The 22730-nt window shown below is 45.5% G+C and overlaps 1 protein-coding gene across 1 annotated transcript in view; it reads left to right on the top strand.

Annotated features, from left to right (window-relative positions):
• Window positions 1–12440, top strand: part of S1PR4 (sphingosine-1-phosphate receptor 4) — a 42359-nt gene extending 29919 nt beyond the window's left edge. Inside the window, exons 2-3 of the mRNA XM_040321750.1 lie at window positions 9159–9374; window positions 11282–12440. Coding sequence (XP_040177684.1) covers window positions 9178–9374; window positions 11282–12203 — 1119 coding nt within the window. The 5' untranslated portion in view covers window positions 9159–9177 and the 3' untranslated portion in view covers window positions 12204–12440. The remainder of the gene's footprint in view (window positions 1–9158; window positions 9375–11281) is intronic.
• The last annotated feature ends 10290 nt before the right edge of the window (window positions 12441–22730 follow it).

The raw sequence follows: 22730 nt of genomic DNA, 5'->3' as shown, positions 1-22730 counted from the left end.
CAGGTGTTTTGGGGCGGGAGGGTGCCCCACGGCCCCCCACCCCAAAGCACCTTGTCCCCATGTTGATGGGGAAAAGGGCCTCTTCCCGTCAACCCTGGCCGTTGGTTGTCGGGGTCTGCGATCAGGGGGCTTATCGGAATCCGGGAGCCCCCTTTAATAAGGGGCAACCCAGATCCCGGCCCCCTACCCTATGTGTATGAGTATTGGGTACACCGTACCCCTACCCATTCACCTAGGGGGGAAAAAGTGTCAAGAAAAAAAAACACACTAGACAGGTTTTTAAAGTAATTTATTAGTCAGCTCCAGGGGTCTTTTTCCGACTTCTCCGCTCTCTTCTCCCGCTCTCCGGTTCTTTCTGCCATCTGCCGGGCACCGCTATCTTCTTCCAGCTCTTTTACTAGTGGTGGCCCGGTCTTCTCCCTTCTTCTGACTTCGGGGGTCTTATTCCAACTTCTCCACTCTCTTCTCCCCCTCTCCGATTCTTTCTGCCATCTGCTGGGCACCGCTATCTTCTTCCAGCTCTTTTACTTGTGGCGGCCAATCTTCTGCGTCGTCTTCTTCCCTCTTCTTCGATGTTGACTCCCTCTGTTCCTCCCGCTGTAATGCTGGGTGCGCGGTGTGCAGCGATTTATATAGGCCTCTTATGACATCACAGTCCCATCATGCTCCGGGTGGTGACGACATAAGGGGCGGGGTCACCCGGTGATATCACCCAGTGACCACGCCCCCATGCCTATTTAAATTGGTGCGCACCGCGCACCCGGCATTACAGCGGGAGGAAGCGTTGAGTTAACATTGAAGAAGAAAACAGGGAAGAAGACGACGCAGAAGACCGGCCCGCCGCTAGTAAAAAAGCTGGAAGAAGATAGCAGAAAGGCAGAGAGAACCTGAGAGCGGGAAAAGAGAGCAGAGAAGTCGGAAGAAGACCCCCGAAGTTGGAAAAAGACCCCCGGAGCTGACTAATAAATTACTTTAAAAACCTGTCTAGTGTGTTTTTTTTTCTTGACACTTCCCCCCCAGGTGAATGGGTAGGGGTACGATGTACCCCATACTCATTCACATAGGGTGGAGGGAAGGGATCCCGGCCCCCTTATTAAAGGGGGCTCCTGGATTCTGATAAGCCCCACGCTCGCAGACCCCAACAACCAATGGCCAGGGTTGTTGGGAATAGGCCCTTGTCCCCATCAACATGGGGACAAGGTGCTTTAGGGTGGGGGGGCCGCGGGTCGTCCCCTGCCCCAAAACACCTACCGCCCCATGTTGAGGGCATGCGGCCTGGTACGGTTCAGGAGGGGGGTGCTCGCTCGTCCCCACTACCTTTCCTGGCCGGCCGTCCTCGGATAAAGGTCTGGTATGGATTTTGGGGGGACCGTTTTTTCGGCGTAGGGGGGTTCCCCTTGAAATCCATACCAGACCTAAGGGCCTGGTATGCCTTGGAGGGGGAACCCATGCCGTTTTTTATTTAAAGTTTGGCGTGGAGTTCCCCCTCCTGGAGGCGACTTCAAGCCGCGTTGTAAGTCACCCCATGTCGCGCTGTGATTCATGCTCGAGTCGTGTCTGAGTCGCCTCGCAAAGTCGCACTAAAAGTCGTGTTGCCCCTGTGTGAACCGGCTCTAAGGGTTTCACTAAACAGTTCACAAGTAAGTATGACAAACTACAGTAATGTAATCGACCAAATGTAACCTCTATAGTACCCTTCAGTAAAGTTGTGTCTCTATCCAGACATCAAAGAAAAAAACTGAGGTAGTTTGTCAGCTTTCCCTTCATGAGGGCTAAATCAGGTTTTTTCCAAGAGGTTTCAATGGCTAATTTTGCTGCCAAAAACATGTAGTATATTAGAGTCTGAACGGATCTTGGGATATTATCAACAGGTTCATTGAGTAGCACGATCCGAGGATCTTTTGTAATGTTAACCATAGTGACTGAGTAAATTAAGAAGTGGACTCATATCCAGAAATGCCGAAACTTAGGGCAGGTCCACCACACATGGAGGACAGAACCCACCTGGCCACAGCCCCTGAAACACCAAGTACCATCTTGCCAAAACCTTGTACCCTGCCTAGATCAGGGCAACATTCATAATGCCCTTGTGTAGGTGTTCAGTCTAGGATCGCCAATTCTCCACCTCAGGTGCTATACCCAGGTCCCTCACAATTTGATATGTGAGTTTCGATGAGGGGGAGACAAAAGATTTGTACAACATAGAAAAGCAGCCCCACTTAAGAATCTCTTGTACATCTATTTTCAAATTGCGTACAAACTACCAAATCAGAACTTTTCTTATGCAAAGAGTGAAGAAAATTATGTATTTGTTGGAAGTGGAAGCTCTCAGTTAGAGGCATCTCCAAGTCCTGCACAAAATACGAAGAGGGGTGCACCCCTCTATGGTCCAGGAAGTTCCCTATGTGATTAAGTTCCTTATTGGTCCACCAGCTAAATTGAGCAGGTGACATACCTGCAGGTAATTGTACGTTTTTGAATAAGAGCACTACAGGGGTGTGGGAGTCTGGAACTCCCAAGCCGCCCAAATCTTTAACCACTTCCCTACCAGCCCATAGTGAAATGACGTCCACAAAGAACCTTTGCCGTTCAGAGTGGACGTCATATGACGTCCTGGGCTTTGTGGGGGGGATATCTGAATGATGCCTGCAGCTAGAGGCATCATTCAGATATCCTTCTCTTGTGCCGGCGATTCTGCACAACGTAAGAACGATCATAGCGGCGGTTCCGCCGCTAGATCGTTCTTACAGGCGGCGGGAGGGGACATCCCCCCCCTCCCGCCGCCATCCGGTGCTTCTCTGGGCTCTCCCGTGCCATCGGGGGCCCGGAGAACGAATCGTCCGGCGCTCGCAGGCAGCATAGAGATGACTGGTGACCAGATGGTCACCAGTCATCTCTATGACCGTCGGAGGACCCGGGCGCGATGTGATGACGTCACGCCCGGGTCCCGTAAGTAAACAAAGCCGCGATTGCGGCTGCTAAGCAACAGCAAGCATGAGATCGGTGAATTTTTTTTCACCGATTTCATGCTTTCCAGCCTGGAGGAGAGATGTGGGGTCTTATTGACCCCGCATCTCTCCATAAAGAGTACCTGTCACACACATTCCTATTACAAGGGATGTTTACATTCCTTGTAATAGGAATAAAAGTGATCAAAAAAAAAAAAAATTTTAAAAAAAAAGTGTAAAAAAAGAAATAAATATATAAAAATAAAAAAAGAAATAAAATTTATTTTTTTAACGCCCCTGTCCCCGGTAGCTTGCGCGCAGAAGCGAACGCACACGCAAGTCCCGCCGACATATGTAAACGCGGTTTAAACCACATATGTGAGATATCGCCGCGTGCGTTAGAGTGCCAGCAACAATTCTAGCACTAGATCTCCTCTGTAAATCTAAACTGGTAACCTGTAAAAAAATTCAAAGTGTTGCCTATGGAGATTTTTAAGTACCGAAGTTTGGCGCCATTCCATGAGTGTGCGCAATTTTAAAGCGTGACATGTTAGGTATCTATTTACTCGGTGTAACATCATCTTTCCTATTTTACAAAAAAATTGGGCTAACTTTACTGTTTTTTAATTTTTTTAATTCATGAAACAATTTTTTTCCAAAAAAAAGGCGTTTGAAAAATTATTGCGCAAATACCGTGCAAGATAAAAGGTTTCAATGACCGTCGTTTTATTCCCTAGGGTGTCTGCTAAAAAAAAATATATAATGTTTGGGGGTTCTGCGTAATTTTCTAGCAAAAAAATTATGATTTGTACATGTAGGAGAGAAGTGCCAGAATAGGCCTGGTATGGAAGTGTGTATAACTGCCCTGTATGGAAGAGGTTAATGAATGAATGAATGAATGAAAAACTTATATAGCGCGGCACATGCGAACTGAATCGCCTCTGGTGCATATATAGAAGACCCGGCGAGTCTCCTGCCTCCAGCACCCTAAATAAATTTTTATATTTTTCTTTGAAATCGCCTCTGTTGGTGCTAAAATAGGTAGGATCCTAAAATAATATAGTATCTTAGTCAAAACCATCATCTTTACAGAGGCAATCCTACCCATCCAAGACTGGGTTGCATCAGACCTCACATCCTCCAACAGCTTAGTAAATAGTGCTGGATAGTTGGCCTTGTATAGCAAAGAAATCTGTGAGGTCAACCTGATCCCAAGGTAGGGAAGTGACATAGTTTGCCTCAAAAAAAAGAGTACTGGGCCTGTAGGGTTTTTTGCACTGTATCTGGTAGGTTAATATTCAGGGCCTCTGATTTGGCACGGTTGATCTTTAGGTCCAAAATATGGCCAAAGCGATCCACCAGGTAAAACAACTGCAGTAAAGTGGTGTGTGGGGAGGTGAGAAATAACAGCAGGTCATCTGCAAAAAAGCGTGCATTTATGGTTTCGATCGCAACTCGTGAATCTTAATATATTAGAATCTTGACGAATCACTATAGCTAGGGTCTCCGTCGCCATTATGAATAATAGAGGAGAAAGCAGACACCCCTGATGAGTGCAAAAGAAGATAGAAAATGGTTCTTATCTTTGGCCTCGCAAAGATATTTGCGATGTGGGATTGCTGTAAAGAGAATGAAGCGAGGCAATAAATTTGGGATCAAAGTTCCATCATTCTAGCACTCAAAAAGGGTAGGACCACGAGAGGGAATCTAATGCATTCCATACGTTGAGAGATAAAAACATCCTGTGTCTAGCCCCCTCTCCATCCCATGAGGAATGCAGCATTGAAATAAGGTCTATTGCCAGACGCACTTGATCCGCCGCTTGCTTATGGGGAAGAAATCAGAGTGAATGTAACAATCTAGAAAAGTCAGCAAACGATTTGCGTACATTTTTGTAAATAACTTCAGGTCGTTGTTGATTAAAGAGATTGGCTATAATTGGCCACATCGCTTGGATCTTTTTGGGGCCTTGGTATAAGCAGTACCTATGCTCTATTACAGGTGTGCCCAACCAGTGGCCCAGGGGCCACATGTGGCCCGCGGAGCCCTCTGATGTGGCCCACGACCTCCTGCTCTGGGATGGAATGAAATAGAATAGAATACTGTATTAAATGTATGTTTTTATTACTAAAATTACAGTGTATATATGGTCATATCTGTTCTGCAGTGGTTACTGGACTGCTTTCAAACTGATCCACAGGTGCAGAGAAGTGCACCTATGGGTTACCTGCACTGAGCCCAAGACTTCTATTACCTGCGAGTTTGGTGAGCTGAGAGTAAAGTAAGCTCTAAAGAGCCGAGTGGGCTGCCATCCACCCACTCCACTCATTGTGGCCCGCGACCGGTTACCAAGTCGCTTAAGTGGCCCTCGCTCTTCAAAAGGTTGGGCACCCCTGCTCTATTAGAATCAAGGTCAATGGGGCCCCCGTTTGGATAGCATTAAACTAGTGCATCAGAGGGACAGCCAGCAAAGAGGCAAATTTTTTGTAGTACAGTGTGCTAAAGCCATCAGGGCCTGGGGCCTGCTTAATAGCTGACAGGACTTTGTCTACCATGACATCCTTTTCCATGAGTTCCCTATGTTACATAGTTACATAGTAGGTGAGGTTGAAAAAAGACACAAGTCCATCAAGTCCAACCTATGTGTGCGATTATATGTCTAGCAAAGCATAGGAATAGGGAGGTGGGCTGTGAATTGGTCAAATCCTGTGAGCTAGACGCGTTTGTGTCCGTGTACAGGTCCTGGAAGAAAGTGGAGGATTCCTGTAGGACCAACTTAGGGTTGTGCGTAAAGGAGCCGTCCAATCTCCGTATCTGGGAAACACAAGGGGCAGGAACAAAATCATATTTAAGGATTTGTAAGCTGCAATATATACCATTTTAGTTTTTTGGTTTAATACCGCTTTAAAGTGATATTAAACACACAGGGCCGGATTCAGATACATTGCAGTATCTGTCGGCGCGGCATAACGTATCACATATACGGTACGCCGCCGTAACTTAGGGCGCAAGTTCCGTATGCAGAAACAACTTGCGCCCTTAGTTACGGCGGTGTAACGTATGTGTGTCGGCGTAAGCCTGCCTAATTCAAATGGGGATGATGTGGGCGTGTTTTATGTAAATTCACTGTGACCCAGCGTATTTGACGTATTTTACGAACGGCGCATGCGCCCTTCGTGAAAAAATCCCAGTGTGCATGCTCGAAATTACGCCGCAAGTCGTCATTGCTTTAGACGCGAACGTAACTTACGTACAGCCCTATTCGCAAAATTTTCAAAACTCGACGCGGGAACGACGTCCATACTTAACATTAGCTACGCCTCATATAGCAGGGGTAACTTTACGCCGAAAAAAGCCTAACGTAAACGACGTAAAAAAATGCGCCGGCCGGACGTACGTTTCTGAATCGGCATATCTACCTAATTAGCATATTCATTGCATAACAATGCAGAAGCGCCACCTAGCGGCCAGCGTAAATATGCAGTCTAAGATACGATGGTGTAAGACACTTACGCCGGTCGGAACTTAGGGAAATCTATGCGTAACTGATTCTCTGAATCAGTCGCATAGTTACGACCACGCACACTCAGAGATACGACAGCGTATCCGGAGATACGCCGTCATATCTCCTTTCTGAATCCAGACCACACTGTTTTTTATTTACATTGTCTCTTCTATTTCTGTATATGAATGAATGCACTGTAATTATCTGAATAAATAAACATCCAAGTACCTTTTTTCGAATCGATATACATTTGTCACATGACCCAGCTCTTTCCCAGCCTGTCTGTAGGGAGACATAAGCAGGAGGAGCTTCTAGTCTTGGGAACAGCAGGATCAACCAGGTGTTTTATTAGCAGAATACAGAAAATTAATATTATAGTGAATAAGTGAGTATGAATAGCACATAATACAGCATTTATTGATAGTTTTTTATGATTTGGGTTAAGTGACACTTTAAGCAACACAACCTGGTGACTGAATTTTTTCTGTATTTTAGAGGCTGTATCAAAAAAACTATTTACATGACCCTTTCTTAGGGTGTGTATTTAAAGTAAAATTTAAGCGCTATCTACAGTGGCCATGGATTGCGCATGGGGGGGGGGGGGGGGGTTGGGTAGTGGTGTTAGTGCCAGAGGATCATCAGGGCCTATTGGGTTCCGGGGGGTTGCTGGGAGTATGTAGTGTGAGTAAGTCAATCGAGAGCTGCGGGTGTGGGTGGGTACTAGTGTGAGTGTGGTGGCCCCCCCTCCAACATTTTGACCACCAGCCGCCACTGGCTATCCATATCCCCACTTTGGATATTTGTCCTTTCTATTTGCCATGGTGATTACTGTCACTGAAAGTGACAGGAAAATTGAGTTGTCATCAGAAAATGTGGACTTTTGGTCAGTTAAGAACTACCCAAGAGGGGATTTCCATACATCATTAGGGTTTCACCATTTCCAACATCCTTGAATCTCCCACACACACTCATGCCTATTGATCCAGGAGTAGCTATCATACAGAAGACGTGCAAGGTGAAAATGTATTTGAGTTAGAAAGGAGATGTACAACATGTGATTTGGGATCCCACCTGCAGGAATGCTGTAGTATGGGTACAAAGATGTGGGTGGTAAGAAAATGCATGTGGGTTAGGGAATACCAATAGCCAGATTCAGGTAGCTTTACGCCGGCGTATCAGTAGATACGCCGACGTAACTCTGAATCTACGCCGTCCTAAATTTAAGCGTATTCTGGAAACCAGATACGCTTAAATTAGGCTAAGATACGAGCGGCGTAAGTCTCCTACGCCGTCGTATCTTAGGGTGCAATATTTACGCTGGCCGCTAGGTGGCGCTTCCCTTGAGTTTGGCGTAGAATATGCAAATGACTATATACGCCGATTCACAAACGTACGTGCGCCGACGTAAAGATAAAGTTGCTCCCTAGGTGGCGCATCCCATGCAAGGTATGGACGTCGGAACAGGCCTATCTTTTTACGTCGCTTGCGTAAGTCGTACGCGAATAGGGCTATGCGTAAATTACGTTCACGTTACAGGCATTGAGCCGACGTATCTTTGGGCGTAAATACGACGTGATACTGAGCATGCGCGCATGCGCCGTTCGTTCGGCCATGCATCTACATGGGGTCAGGCCTAATTTAAATACAACACGCCCCCTACAGCCTACTTTAAATTACGCGCGCTTACGCCGGCCCATTTACGCTACGCCGCCGTAACTTAGGAGGCAAGTGCTTTGTGAATACAGCACTTGCCTCTCTAAGTTGCGGCGGCGTATCGTAAATACGGTACGCTACGCTCGCGCAACGTAGATCGGCCGTACCTGAATCTAGGCCTAAGTGTCATTTAATGAATGTATTTATTTATTACAGGTAATTCTATAGATCCAATCTTTCTGTTATTTTGGCACAGAAAGAGTAATATTTAAAAGCAATGGGCCTGATCCACAAAAGGGATACGCCAGCGTATCTACTGATACGCCGTTGTATCCCTGTTTCTATCTATGGAACTGATCCACAGAATCAGTTTCTCATAGATAGGCAGAAGATCCGACATGTGTAAGGGACTTACACTGTCGGATCTTAGGATGCAGTACCGCAGCCGCCGCTGGGGGCATTTCTCGTCGAAATCCAGCGTCGGGTATGCAAATTAGCACTTACGGAGATCCACAAAGCTTTTACGCTTCGTTTTTTCTCCGTAAGTATTAGTTTGCCGTCGCAAAATTAGGGCTGCTTTTACAAAGTGTAAAGTTAGTACACCATGTAAAAGTAGACCCTTCTTTCCCGCGACGCTGTAAAAAAAAATTAAAATTTTTTTTTTTCCCGCCGCATCTTTTTTTTTTCCTGACGCAACTTTTTTTACCCGGCGCGATTCACAAAACTCGGCGTAAGGTAATTTTGCGCAATGCACGTCGGGAGCATGCGCAGTACGTCCGGCGCGGGAGCGCGCCTAATTTAAATGGGACTCGCCCCATTAGATTAGGAACGCCTTGCGCCGGACGGATTTAAGTTACACCGCTCAAAATTTCTAGGTAAGTGCTTTGTGGATCGGGCACTTAGGTAGAGATTTTGCGGCGGTGTAACTTAAACGGGAAAAATTAAGTTACGCCGGGTTTTTGTGGATCAGGCCCAATGATACTATTTGCTATAACAAAGCATATTGAAAATAAAACCTCTACATAAATGTTGCCAATGCTTGTTTTTTTCAGACTCTGGTCCCAGGTCACCATGATGAACCTGACACGCAACCAGTGTCTGGAGTCAGTGGCCAAGGGCAATGTTAACATTATTCTACTGCATTACAATCAAACTGGACGACTAAATGGCCGACCAAGGACGGGTGTCAGTTTCCTGACCATACTCTTCATTTTCATCAGCATTCTCATCATTTTTGAAAATCTCATGGTGCTGCTGGCCTTGCTCAGGTATGAAACTGCACAGAATTATTCTGTTAAAGGTAATCTTAACATGGTATTAAATGTAAAAAAATGTAAATAAAAATGCTGACAGGTATGGTTTTTAACGGCAGAAGAGACCCTGATAGTTTCTTCTGCCATAAATGCTTCCTCCTGCCTGTCAGTGGTAACGTACATATAGAGCCGCGCATGCTCAGCTCAGAGTACATTACGACACCTGTTCTGTGCTGTGGTGATGTGACTCCTGTGCACATGCATGGGAGTGATATCATTGCGGTCCGGCTATACAAGTGGCCAAATTCAGCTAACCTTAAAGGAGTTCTCTAAGCTAAAACTTTTAACCCCCGCTGTGCCCGGGCTGTAAAACTATACAAAATAAACTTTCACTTACCTGCCTACGATCCCCCGTTGTTCCGTTATCGCTGCCCGTGCTCCGGTTCCTGTCAGCTTCCTCTTCCTGCGGGTCGGTGACTCACCGTGCGCTCAGCCTATCAGCGGCCACGGCGGGACATTGCTGCGGCCGCTGATAGGCTGAGCGCACGGTGAGTCACCGACCCGCAGGAAGAGGACGTTATACAACGTGCTCTCGCCCAGCCGAGCCGACCTGCCGACGTATAACGGCGGTGCGCGGTCGGCTAGTGGTTAATAAATCATTAATAACACAAAAACGATAAACGATAGAACGGAAATATTAGCAGCACAAAACAGCACAAACGTAGCACTAACAAACAAGACCATTTTCGTGTCATTTGGGCATTGTAGGGGGGCTGTGTGACCTTTGGTGACCTTTAATAAATCATTAATAACGCAAAAACGATAAAAGATAGAATGGGAATTTTAGCAGCACAAAACAGCACAAACGTAGCACTAACCAACGAGACCAGTTTCGTGTCATTTTGGGGTTGTAGGGGGGCTGTGTGACCTTTGGTGACCTTTAATAAAACATTAATAACGCAAAAACGATAAAAGATAGAATGGGAATTTTAGCAGCACAAAACAGCACAAACGTAGCACTAACCAACGAGACCAGTTTCGTGTCATTTTGGGGTTGTAGGGGGGCTGTGTGACCTTTGGTGACCTTTAATAAATCATTTATAACGCAAAACCGATAAAAGATAGAAAGAAAATTTAAACAGCACAAAACAGCACAAACATAGCACTAAAGAAACACACTTGAGTTTTTATTTGTGCCAATTGTAAGGTGGGCAAAGTGAGTGGGGTTTGAAAATAAATAAATAAACTGTTATAACTTTAAAACCATAACAGCACAAATACATTTTTTTGCAGCACAAAACAGCACAAACGTAGCAGTAACAAACGAGACCAGTTTTGTGTCATTTGGGCGTTGTAGGGGGGCTGTGTGACCTTTGGTGACCTTTAATAAATCATTACTAACGCAAAAACGATAAAAGATAGAACAGAAATAATAGCGGCACAAAACAGCACAAACGTAGCACTAACCAACGAGACCAGTTTTGTGTCATTTTGGGGTTGTAGGGGGCTGTGTGACTTTTGGTGACCTTTAATAAATCATTACTAACGCAAAAACGATAAAAGATAGAACGGAAATATTAGCAGCACAAAACAGCACAAACGTAGCACTAACCAACGAGACCAGTTTTGTGCCATTTGCCTGTTGTAGGGGGGCTGTGTGATGTCATAGTCTGGAAAAAACAATTGCTAATATCTTCAAAATAAAAGCAGCACAAACGTAAATTTTTGCGGCACAAAACAGCACAAACGTAGCACTAAAGAAACACACTTGAGTTTTTATTTGTGCTGATTGTAGGGGGGCCAGCTTCGCTGAGCTTGTCAAATTCTAGGAGTTGCCTTTCTTTTGTACAAATTTCAATAAATAGACATGTTATGATGGAAGTCATTAAGGGATGGTAATTACTTATTCTTTTGTCTTTCAGATTTCTGCGCTTAAAACGGTGGGTTCATTGCTGTCTAGCCAACATTGCATTCAGCGATCTTCTGGCTGGCATTTCATACCTAATTAACATCTGCCTCTCAGGACCCACTACGTTCCGGCTGACTCCGCAACTTTGGTTTCTAAGGGAGGGTCTCCTTTTTACCACTCTAGCCGCCTCCACCTTTAGCTTATTGATAACTGCTGTGGAGCGGTACAGTACCATGGTGATTTCAATGGCAGAGCGGCAACCTGACAAGCTAATTCGAGTCCAAGGACTGATCATCTTAAGCTGGGTATTAGCTGCTGCAGTTGGGTTCTTACCTTTGCTTGGATGGAACTGCCTATGCCACATCGAAGATTGCTCCAGCCTTCTTCCTCTTTATTCTAGGAACTATATTGTATTTAGTCTTGGACTCTTAGGTATTACTCTGCTTGGTATAATTGGCTTTTACTGCACTATATATTACTTTGTGTGTACAAGTGCAAAACGTGTAACAGCCACCCACCAGAGTCGACGTGCCTTCCACTTGCTTCAAACCGTTCTCATCATTTTGGGCTGTTTTGTCATTTGCTGGAGCCCACTTTTTCTCTTCCTTTTGGTGGATTCTGCATGTACTCCTCCTTCTTGCAAATCTCCCCTGGGACTTGAGTGGGTTCTGGCTTTAGCAGTTTTGAATTCAGCTTTTAACCCACTTATTTATTCACTGAGGAGCTCAGAGGTCCGCAGGGCAATATTTGCACTCCTATGGTGTGCCTGCAGTTGGGCAGGAATGAAACCACCTGCATGCTGCCAGCAAGTCACAGAAATCACTTCAGGTTCTTCAAATGAGAGTTCAATTAAGCGAAGAAGCAGCGCACGCCTTTCACGAAACTTTAGCTTTAGGAGTCCTGTCACCAGTGTTTCAAGTGTGCCCAGTCAGTGAGCAGGTTTTTTTTTATTTAAATCAATCAGAATCCTTTTTTTTTACTATTAACATATGCCTGAGAGGCCTTAATAGTAAAGTATGACCTCGGCAGTCTAAAATGTGACAATGGACAATGTATCTGATCAGTCATTCACAAAATGTTTAATGTGTTTTAGCTAGCACAATTGTAAGAAATGTGACAGTACATCCAGGGGCGGACTGACCATTCGGGCACTGCCCGAGGGCCCCATGCCACTAGGGGGGCCCATCAGGGTTGCCAGCCTCAGTAAAAACAGGGACAGTATGTAAAAATCTGTGTTTTAAAAAACAAATCCCAAGATTATAGCTGCCCCGCCTCTCCAGTACCTTTTCAGTGTGTGTCTGTGTATTCTGTGTGTGTGTGTGTGTGTCTGTGTATACTGTGTGTGTGTGTATACACTGTGCCAGGGCCGGATTTGTTCTCCCTGCCGCCCCAAGGCCAGGTTCCGCAATGTACCCCTTCCCCACCAACCGAACCAACCCCCCCCAAATCAACAGAGAATGACAACTGGGTGGCAGGGGCGGCACGGTTAGTTCAAATATTGTTTTATTTATTTACTTTTTTTCTTTTTGTATAATTTTCTTATTTTTCTTATTCTTTACTTTTTAATAACTTTTTTTATTTGATTAATTTAATTATAATTTCTTATTTTTTTAATAAATATTTTTTTCACTTAACTGTATTGCTATCACACAGGAGAAAACAATTCCCTGTGTGATAGCAATTGGAGGTGACAGATTCTCTTTATTGACCCGGTCACCTCCAAAACAGGAGTCCTAGCACTGTGCTAGAACTCCTGTCACAACTGAGATGGGAAGAGCACAGCTCACCCCTCTCACTGTGTACATCAGCAGCAGGGACAGGAGACAGACTCGGCGGCCCGGGGGAGGACGGAGTCCTGAAGACAGAGCCAGCAGAAAGAGGTATGTGGGGGGGAGAGGGGCGGACGGACGGCAGCACACATGTTACAAGTGATTTCGGCGACATCACCACAATCACTTGTTTCTAGTCCTGCTAGAAAGCAACTTACCGCCCTTAACTGTGTGTTCCAGCCGTCGGGGGACTCCATGCCACTGCCGACCCCTCGGTGTCCTGCCGCCCCTCTGTGTCCTGCCGCCCCGAGGCCTGGCCTCGGTGGCCTTGTGGGAAATCCGGGCCTGTGTGGCCCCATAATCTATTGCCTGGGGGCCCCATAATCTCCTATTGCCCGGGGGGCCCCATGAGTTGTCAGTCCGCCCCTGGGTACAACTAAAGGCTCCTGTATTAACAGTCTAAACAAGACCCAAGTCTAGTTACTATGTAATACAAGTGCCTTATATATAGAAAAGAAATTGCATTTACCATCCTTGATTGAACCAAATTCTCCTTCCTTTGTGTCTTACATGCCCCCCCTCCCAGGCACTGCAGCTCACAGTGGGAGAGTTTTAGCAAAAGAGTTAGTGCTGTCAATCCAAAAAGCTGTGGGCAAGACTAGGTGTTGCCACCTGCTGATTGATAAGCTACAAGAAGACACAGCCTCCATGAGAGTGGCAATGCTCTGAATTTAGAAGCAGTGCAGCATCATTACCACACCATCACAGGAAGACGCATTAGGTGTACTTTACTGGAAGGGTCAACATGTAATTGAGAAACTTTGCTGGGGGACTAAAACTGGCCATAAAACGATAGACTTTTTACAAATGTTCATACGGAAAATCTCATGAGTACATTCAATAATGCCAAAATAGATTTGATAAATGTTGTTTGAAAGTACTTCCTTGAATTTTTAGAATGAAAACTACTTAATACTGTTAAGCAGGTGGGAGAATGGATGGACAGCCGCACTCCAAAAAGTCTTGTTGAAAAAAGACGTGCTCTTTATTGTAAAAAGGAAAAAATGCACAGCACACAACAGCATACAGTGGGATAGACAGATAACGCGTTTCGCATTAACAACTAATGCTTAGTCATAGCTGAGCTATGACCTTGGGGCTGCTTTAGCTGATTTCGTGTTAGTAAAAGACGATTCGCACTTTTCTGTCTGTTACAGCGTGATGAATGTGCTTACTCCATTATGAACGGTAGAACGAGCGCTCCCGTCTCATAACTTGCTTCTGAGCATGCGCGGGTTTTTCACGTCGTTAAAGCCCATACACGATCATTTTTTACAACCCGAAAAACGACATTGTTTAAAACATCGTTAAAAAATAGAGCATGTGCAAAAAAAAATGTTGTCGTTTTTCAGAACCCGAAGCCCACACACGATCGTTTTAAATGACATTTTTTAAAAATGTTGTTTTTTACAACCCAAAAAATGATCGTGTGTACGGGGCATTAGAGCTTTGTTTGTTCAAGAAAACCTTTTCATCCTTCAAATTTTCTAGTCACTGCGCTCTAAGTTGGAAGTCAATTTGCTTCCCTACCGCACTATTGTAATATGACGGCGGCAGGAACCCTTTGTTGCTCTGGTCCGCTGTCATTTGACGTGTTTTTTTCGGTTTCTCTGTACCCGTTGCGCGTGCCTGGCGGCCACGATGTCCGCCTGGCATCCGCGATTGCCCGTGAACACGGCAGGACCGTGGGTCTGTGTGTGTAAACACACAGATCCATGTCCTGTCAGAGGAGAGGAGACCGATGTGTGTTCCCAGTACAGAGGAGCACAGATCGGTCTCCTCCTCTTGTGAGTCCCCTCCCCCTACAGTTAGAATCACTCAATAGGGAACATATTAACCCCTTGATCGCCCCCTAGTGTTAACCCCTTCCCTGCTAGTCACATTTATACAGTAATAAATGCATTTTTATAGCACGGATCGCTGTATAAATGTGAATAGTCAAATTCTTTTGGTCAATAGTGTCAAAAGTGTCCGATGTGTCAGCCGCAATGTTGCAGTCATGATAAAAATCGCAGATCGCTGCCATTACTAGTAAAAAACTAAAAAAAAATCCATAAATCTATCCCCTATTTTGTAGATAATATAACTTCTGCGCAAACCAATCGATATACGCTTATTATGATTTTTTTTACCAAAAATATGTAGAAGAATACATATCGGCCTAAACTGTGGAAAAATTTTTTTTTTATATATTTCAAATGGGTACAGTGCTGCATGAATTGTCATTCAAAATGTAACAGCGCTGAAAGCTGAAAATTGGTCTGGGCAGGAAGGGGGTGAAAATGCCCTGTATGGAAGTGGTTAATAGGACATATTTAACAAAACATACTGAAAGCCGAACTTCAGCCAAAACGTATTCAGATTTGAAAAGTACGAGAAAGGTTTAGAGCTACTGTAAGGTTTTTATTGCATATCTGTGTTCCTGTTTGGGAGACTTCCCCTCACTTTCCCTCATGTTTCCAATCACAACAGTGATTAAACCCCCAAAAAAAACATATTAAATAGTTATTTATGTAAAGCCACACACATGCCCAAGATAATGTCTGAAAATACATTTGCAGGAAAAGATCATTTTATATTATATTTTTACATATTTTGAGAGGCAAAGAGCATTTCCTTAAAGCGGTAGTAAACTAACAAAAATAAAAAAACTTAGGCCCGGGCGGTTAACCACTTCCATACCAGGTACTTACGCAGCTTCCCGCCCAAGCCAATTTTCAGCTTTCAGCACTGTCGCACTTTGAATGGCAATTGCGCGGTCATGCTACACTGTACCCAAACAAAATTGGCGTCCTTTTTTCCCCACAAATAGAGCTTTCTTTTGGTGGTATTCGATCACCTCTGCGATTTTTTTTTTTTGCGCAACAACTAAAAAAAGGCTGAAAATTTGGGAAAAAAATTACGTTTTTATTTTTTTCTGTTAATTTTTTTGTAAATAAGTTTTCTCTTTCAATTACGGGCACTGATATGGCGGCACTAATGGGCACCGATGAGATGGCACTGATGGACATCGATGAGGTAGTACTGACGGGCACAGATGAGGTGGCACTGATTGGCGGCGCTGGTATGCGACACTGATGGGCACACATAGGCGGCACTGATGGGCACACATAGGCGGCACTGATGGGCACACATAGGCGGCACTGATGGGCACACATAGGCGGCACTGATGGGCACACATAGGCGGCACTGATGGGCACTCATGGGCGGCACTGGGCACTCATAGGCGGCACAGATGGGCACTCATGGGCGGCACTGATGGATACTTATGGGTGGCACAGATGGGCACTGATAGGTGGGCACTGGGCATGGATGGGCACTGTGGGGTGGCACTGATGGACACTGGGGTGGCACTGATGGACACTGGGGTGGCGCTGATGGACACTGGGGTGGCGCTGATGGACACTGGGGTGGCAGCACTGATTTTGGCCAGGTTGCCAGTCAGTGCCCATTTGTGGGCACTGACTGGCATCTTTTTTCTTTATGCTTTTTTTTTTATTTATTTTTTAGACTTTTTTTTTTTTTTCTGTCATTTTTTATTTTTTTGCCCACCCTGGTGCTCCAGGGTGGGCATCCCTGGTGGTCCAGTGTGGCGATCCGAGGGGGGGCTGCGCTGATAAACAATCAGCGCTAACCCCCCCCTGTCAGGAGAGCCGCCGATCGGCTATCCTCTACTCGCGTCTGTCAGACGCGAGTGAGGAAGAGCCATCGACGGCTCTTCCTGTTTACATCGTGATCAGCCGTGGTTGGACACGGCTGATCACGTGGTAAAGAGTCTCCGCCGGAGGCTCTTTACCGAGATCGGAGATGCAGGGTGTCAGACTGACACCCCGCATCACCGATCGCCGCGATGCGCGCCCCCACGGGCGCGCGCGGCATGAAATCCTGCAGGACGTTCTGGAACGTCCTGTCAGGATTTCATAACCACTTCCCGGACGTAAATCGGCCATAGGCCGGGCGGGAAGTGGTTAAAGTCATAGGCCCGGATTCAGATACAATTGTGTATCTATCGGCAGGCGTAGTGTATCTCAGATACGTTACGCCGTCGTAACTTAGGGCGCAAGTTCCGTATTCAGAAAGAACTTGCGCCCTAAGTTAAGGCGGCGTAGCGTATGTGGTCTGGCGTAAGCCCGCGGAATTCAAATTCTCCATGCAGTGGGCGTGTTGTATGGTAATGAAGGCACGTAAATGATGTTTTTGGCTAACGGCACATGCGCCGTCCGTGAACGTATCCCAGTGCGCATGCTCCAAATTAACCTGCAAAAAGCCAATGCTTTCGACGTGAACGTAACTTACGTACAGCCCTATTCGCGAACGACTTACGTAAACGACGTAAAATACGACGCTGTTCGTGTGTTTCTTACGTCCATACCTAACATGACTTACCCCTGCTTTATGAGGGGTAACTTTACGCCGGAAATGCCTAACGTAAACGACGTAAAAAAATGCGCCGGGCGGACGTACGTTTCTGAATCGGCGTATATCAAACTAATTTACATATTCCTTGCGTAAATCTACGGAAGCACCACCTAGCGGCCAGTGTAAATATGCAGCCTGAGATACGACGGTGTAAGAGACTTACACCGGTCGGATCTTAGGGAAATCTATGCGTAACTGATTCTATGAATCAGGCGCATAGATACGACCCTGCCATTTAGAGTTACGACGGCGTATCCAGAGATACGCTGTCGTAACTCCTATCTGAATCTGGGCCATAATGTGCTAGTATACAAGGCACAATGAGGGAACAGACATAGGTCTCGGGTTTCTCTATAATACCCACAAAGAATATAAATCCATTTTGTGTGTGCCAAATACCTTTGCAAACCTAGTTCATATCCTGCAAGTGCTTGTCTACACATTAGGTTGGGGGGAGGGGGTCAGTAAACTCCCATGGTTAAGCCTCAGTTTTAGAGCCCCTCAAGAGGCAGCGCCCGAGGGTGTACACATGCCGTGGCTGTGATGCTGTGCTTTGCAGCCACAGCAAGAATTGTACCTTCTGTTACTTTCAATGGACATATCACCTGCTGAATGTGGCCCGTTCGAGTGAATGGGCTGGTCTGCAAGTGTGGAACTTTAAGGGGAAAAAGCTGGAGGTGAGGAGGCAATACAAAACATCCTCGTCGCCTGTCAAATGCAATTTCATTCTGTGTACATTATAACCACTAGATGGCACTGAGGAACATAGGGAATACATATATATATATATATATATATATATATATATATATATATATATATAATTACACACAGTGTATAAAGGATCGCCTTATATGCCAGGTGTGTGCAGTCCTGACCTGTCTGTGTATATATTATATATTTATACACACATATATACATATGTATATATATCCCCATTATAAAGTAGATGACAATAATAGTCAACAAAAACAAATCTCTCCAACCTGATCCTTGCTGAAGTAAAAGGACACAATAAGGGCCCGCCTCCACTTAAATAATAAATGCATTTAAATTCCAGTTTCATGAATGTTACTTTCCGGTTGTATGCATTTTGCCCATACTTTACATGTCTTATGGCTCTGGTTTGGATGTGGTTTTGGTGCTTTTGTGAAGCGTTTGTCTTCTAGGAACTGGAGGGAAAAAGCTGCAGGCGACCCATAGAAAGCCAAAGATGGAAATGTTCCTTTAAATATACAAGTACAGATTTTCTTTTGCTGTTTTGTGAAGTTTGGTTTCTTTCCAAGACATGGGTGAGCTGCAGCATTGGAAATGGGCCTTAGAATCTGACATTGGATGTAATCCTGCCCCAGTCCATCTAGAGTGGAAACAAAATGGAGGATAACTATTGACACCATCCTGTTTATAGAAGTTGATTCTCCAGATGGAATGTTTTATGTTATAGATGAAGATGAAAATGTTCTGCTTGAATTATATGTTTATAACTCAGCATCAATCAGTGATCAAGCATGGATTGCGTCATGAAATAACATGTTTTTGCTGTGTATATATGTAAATATATACCTTGTAAGCAGAGAGGTTTGTAATCATGTGTTTTTAGGCAAGTTATACATTTGGTTAAGCAACCAGCATTATATTAAAGCTCATGGGTAGTTCTACGTAATATGACATCCCATTGTATGGCAGCTGCTATAACGACATCAGTAATAAAGACATCAGTGTTACCTGATTCATTATTTAGACTTTGTAGTTTTCATTCAGTTTCTTTTGCTGCTATTAAAAATGGGTTCTGTGTCAGCTCTCAGTGTCCTTACGTGACGATGTCAGAGTGCCTGTGGATAACAAACGGGTGAAAAGAAACACCTTAGGGATAATGGTAGCGCAGCTGGAGGAAACAAGGAAGAAGGTGAGTGGTAAGTATAATAGCTTTTTATGTTCCCCCTACACAAAACAAGCATATAGGAGTGGGTTAATCCAGTCACCTAGAATAGGGTCACTTGCCGAGCACAGGGGGTACCTTTATGTGTGCCGAGGACCATATACACTTGAACAAATAAAGTGGATTTCATGCATGCACTTGTTCTCTTCCATACTTATGCACAGGCTGAGGGCTCTGGCGGTGCAGATCTGCTCCCATTGCTATGGGGGACCAATCACTGCAGACGGAGTGCCGACAACATCTCCCTCTTTGCAAGAGGCTTTCTCACCTGCCACATTTACACACTACGACAAGCTGCTTGCCAAACCTTTGTTACCTTTGGTAGAGACTGTATCACTATCTTCACACTGTATTAGCTCTTTGTACTGATGTCTTCATACCCAAATGTGTTTATGACCCAACTGTAGACTATATGTGCCGGTTACTTGCATTACAACCCTTTATTAGCTTCAGACCAAGCAAAGGCAAATGTAACGGCTACCCACGTAGTGAGAGGGTATCAGCCGTTGGAGACGTCCTTTTCCCTGGCAAGTTGCGATATGCAAGTACCGCCGGTATATCCCCATCCACGAGATCCAGAGAGAGGCAGGTTCAGCTGTAAAATGAGCAGAATAATAATCCAATAGAATGCCCTTTCAAGAACGAGACGAGGCTACGTTTTGAAGGGTCAAGTAGGACTGAGAGTTTAATGGTACATTTTTCTGGTTTATATCTGGTTACAAGCTGTTACAGGAACAATGAAACGCTCTGTCCCCCCTCCTCACACAGTGGGGGGGGGGGGGCTTCAATACAGATACTTTAAAATGATGACATCTCCTTGAGTTAATCACTTAAAGCGGGAGTTCAACCAATTCCTTTTTTTTTTTTTTTTTTTCCCTTAGCTTCCTGCTCGTTTTGTCTAGGGGAATTGGCTATTTGTTTTAAAATATGATCCGTACTTACCCGTTTTCGAGATGCATCTTCTTCCGTCGCTTCCGGGTATGGGTCTTCGGGAGCGGGCGTTCCTTCTTGATTGACAGTCTTCCGAGAGGCTTCCGACGGTCGCATCCATCGCGTCACTCGTAGCCGAAAGAAGCCGAACGCTCTATACTGCGCCTGCGCACCGACGTTCGGCTTCTTTTGGAAAATCGTGACACGATGGATGCAACCGTCGGAAGCCTCTCGGAAGACTGTCAATCAAGAAGGAACGCCCATTCCCGCAGCCCATACCCGGAAGTGGCGGAGAAGATGCATCTCGTAAACGGGTAAGTACGGATCATATTTTAAAACAAATAGCCGATTCCCCTAGACAAAACGAGCATAAAGCAAAGGGGAAAATGTGTAAGGTATGGGTGAACCTCCGCTTTAATCAATATCTAGACGTTTCGGCCCCGAGACCCATTTAACATGACCTGATCAGACGCATTCCTTTATCAATAGAATTTAATTAACCTTTAGAACAATACACACTCACAGATAAATCCATCAGCATACACCTGACAGGAGACTGCTACTTGTAGTACAATACACAAAAGAGAGTCAATTAGCTGAAGAAAGGGACATTAGAAAAGAGTCACTCTACAATTAACCCTTTGTATGCCTCACTGCATGATGATTATAGATGTCCAGGCAGAATACATAGTTCTGTTACACTGCTCCCCTTTTGTGGAACACTCCGGCAGACCCGGATTGATCCTTTTCGGGTCAACTTGGGGATGTCCGGTCTGCTGTTAGGGTAAAAGTTCCGTTTGCCTGGACAGTCCGTCGGCATTGCCATTGGCTTACCAGGTCGGTAGCTGATGGTGAAGGTGAATAATGCAATTCAGTTCTGGAACAGTCACTTGCTTTGCTCTCTCAATGGCTCCCAAAACCTGTTGCTGATGCTCTTGGGACAGATAAGGCACCACCTGGATGCAAATCCCATTTAATCTTTTGACAATTTCCTCCTGTTTGTGCATTTCAATGTTCAAGTCACGGTACATCTCATAATACATGACATAGTGTCGTGGCAGGTAGGTTGTCCATGATACCAACTGTGGTCTTTCCTGACCCGGCTCCCCAGTCTAAGTGCACCCGGGCGGTGGGTACGCGAAATACAGCACCCCCTGCGACCCGGACGGCAACTGTGCGAGTGGACACGTTCTCTGGCTTTACCAGATGTTTTTGAATCAAAGTGATAGTAGTCCCGGTATCTCTTAGGCCTTGTGCTACTTGTCCATTCACCCTTACCTCTTGACGGTGATGCTGACGGTTATCTGGAGAGGCAGCTTGTATTGGGTCTGCCTCATACAAAATTCCCAGACATTCCTCAGGGCCCACCTCGGTCTCTAGGAAGTGGGCCGCAGAGGAACGTGATGGAGTGACCTCTGTGTTGGGTGTTGTGCGTCTCCAGTTGTTATTTGTATCTCTCAAAGGGCAATAAGGAGCAATATGTCCCGTGTTGCTGCAGTGATGGCACGTCACCCTAGACGAATCCCGGGGGTAGTTGTTAGACCCCTGAGGGCGTGGTGGTCCTGGTGGGACTGGAGCCCGAAACTCTGGGCGTGGGGTGACGGTTGGAGTACGCGGTTCTACCTTATGAGCCAGCCGTGTAGTACCCTGGCTTACTATTCCTTGTCTCCGCGTACTCATCTGCTAGCCGAGCCGCCTCGTTTAAGTTAGCGGGACGACGATCTCGTATCCAGTCTTGTATGTCTGCGGCCAGGTCTTGGAAGAAATGTTTCATTAGGAACAGCTGCAATACTTCCTCCCCAGTGTTGGCCTTGCACCCTTGGACCCAAAGGGATGCCACCCTTTGTAACCGGTTGGCCCATTCCATGTGGGAGTCCACAGCCTTCTTCTTGGACTCCCGGAAGCGACGGCGGTAGGCTTCTGGAGTTATGGCGTATCGGGTTAGCAGCAACTTTTTAACTTGCTGATATTGTAAAATATCCTCCGGAGCAAGAGCCCGAAAGGCTTCATTGGCTTTGCCCGACAATTTCCCAGACAAAATAGTGACCCATTGGTCTGGTGGTACCTGGTGTAGTGAGCACTGCCTCTCAAAGTCCGCCAAATATCCATCGATTTCCTCCTCACTTTCTACAAAAGCTTTAAATGCAGTGAACGGTATTTTCTTTCCTGTAGCAGCGGGTGGGGGGATAGGAACTGCATGTGTAATGGGCTGTCTCGCTCTTACCAGTTCCAGTTCTTGTCCCCTCTTAGTTTGTATCTCCTCCCTTGCTTCCCGGAACAGCTGGTTGATTAGTTCCACGGATGTTTCTATATACAAGGATAATCTCCGTTGTACAATACCAGTA

This window comes from Rana temporaria, chromosome 1, assembly GCF_905171775.1.
Source record: "Rana temporaria chromosome 1, aRanTem1.1, whole genome shotgun sequence".
NCBI classification, from domain to species: Eukaryota; Metazoa; Chordata; class Amphibia; order Anura; family Ranidae; genus Rana; species Rana temporaria.
This window is presented reverse-complemented; position numbering and strand designations above follow the sequence as displayed.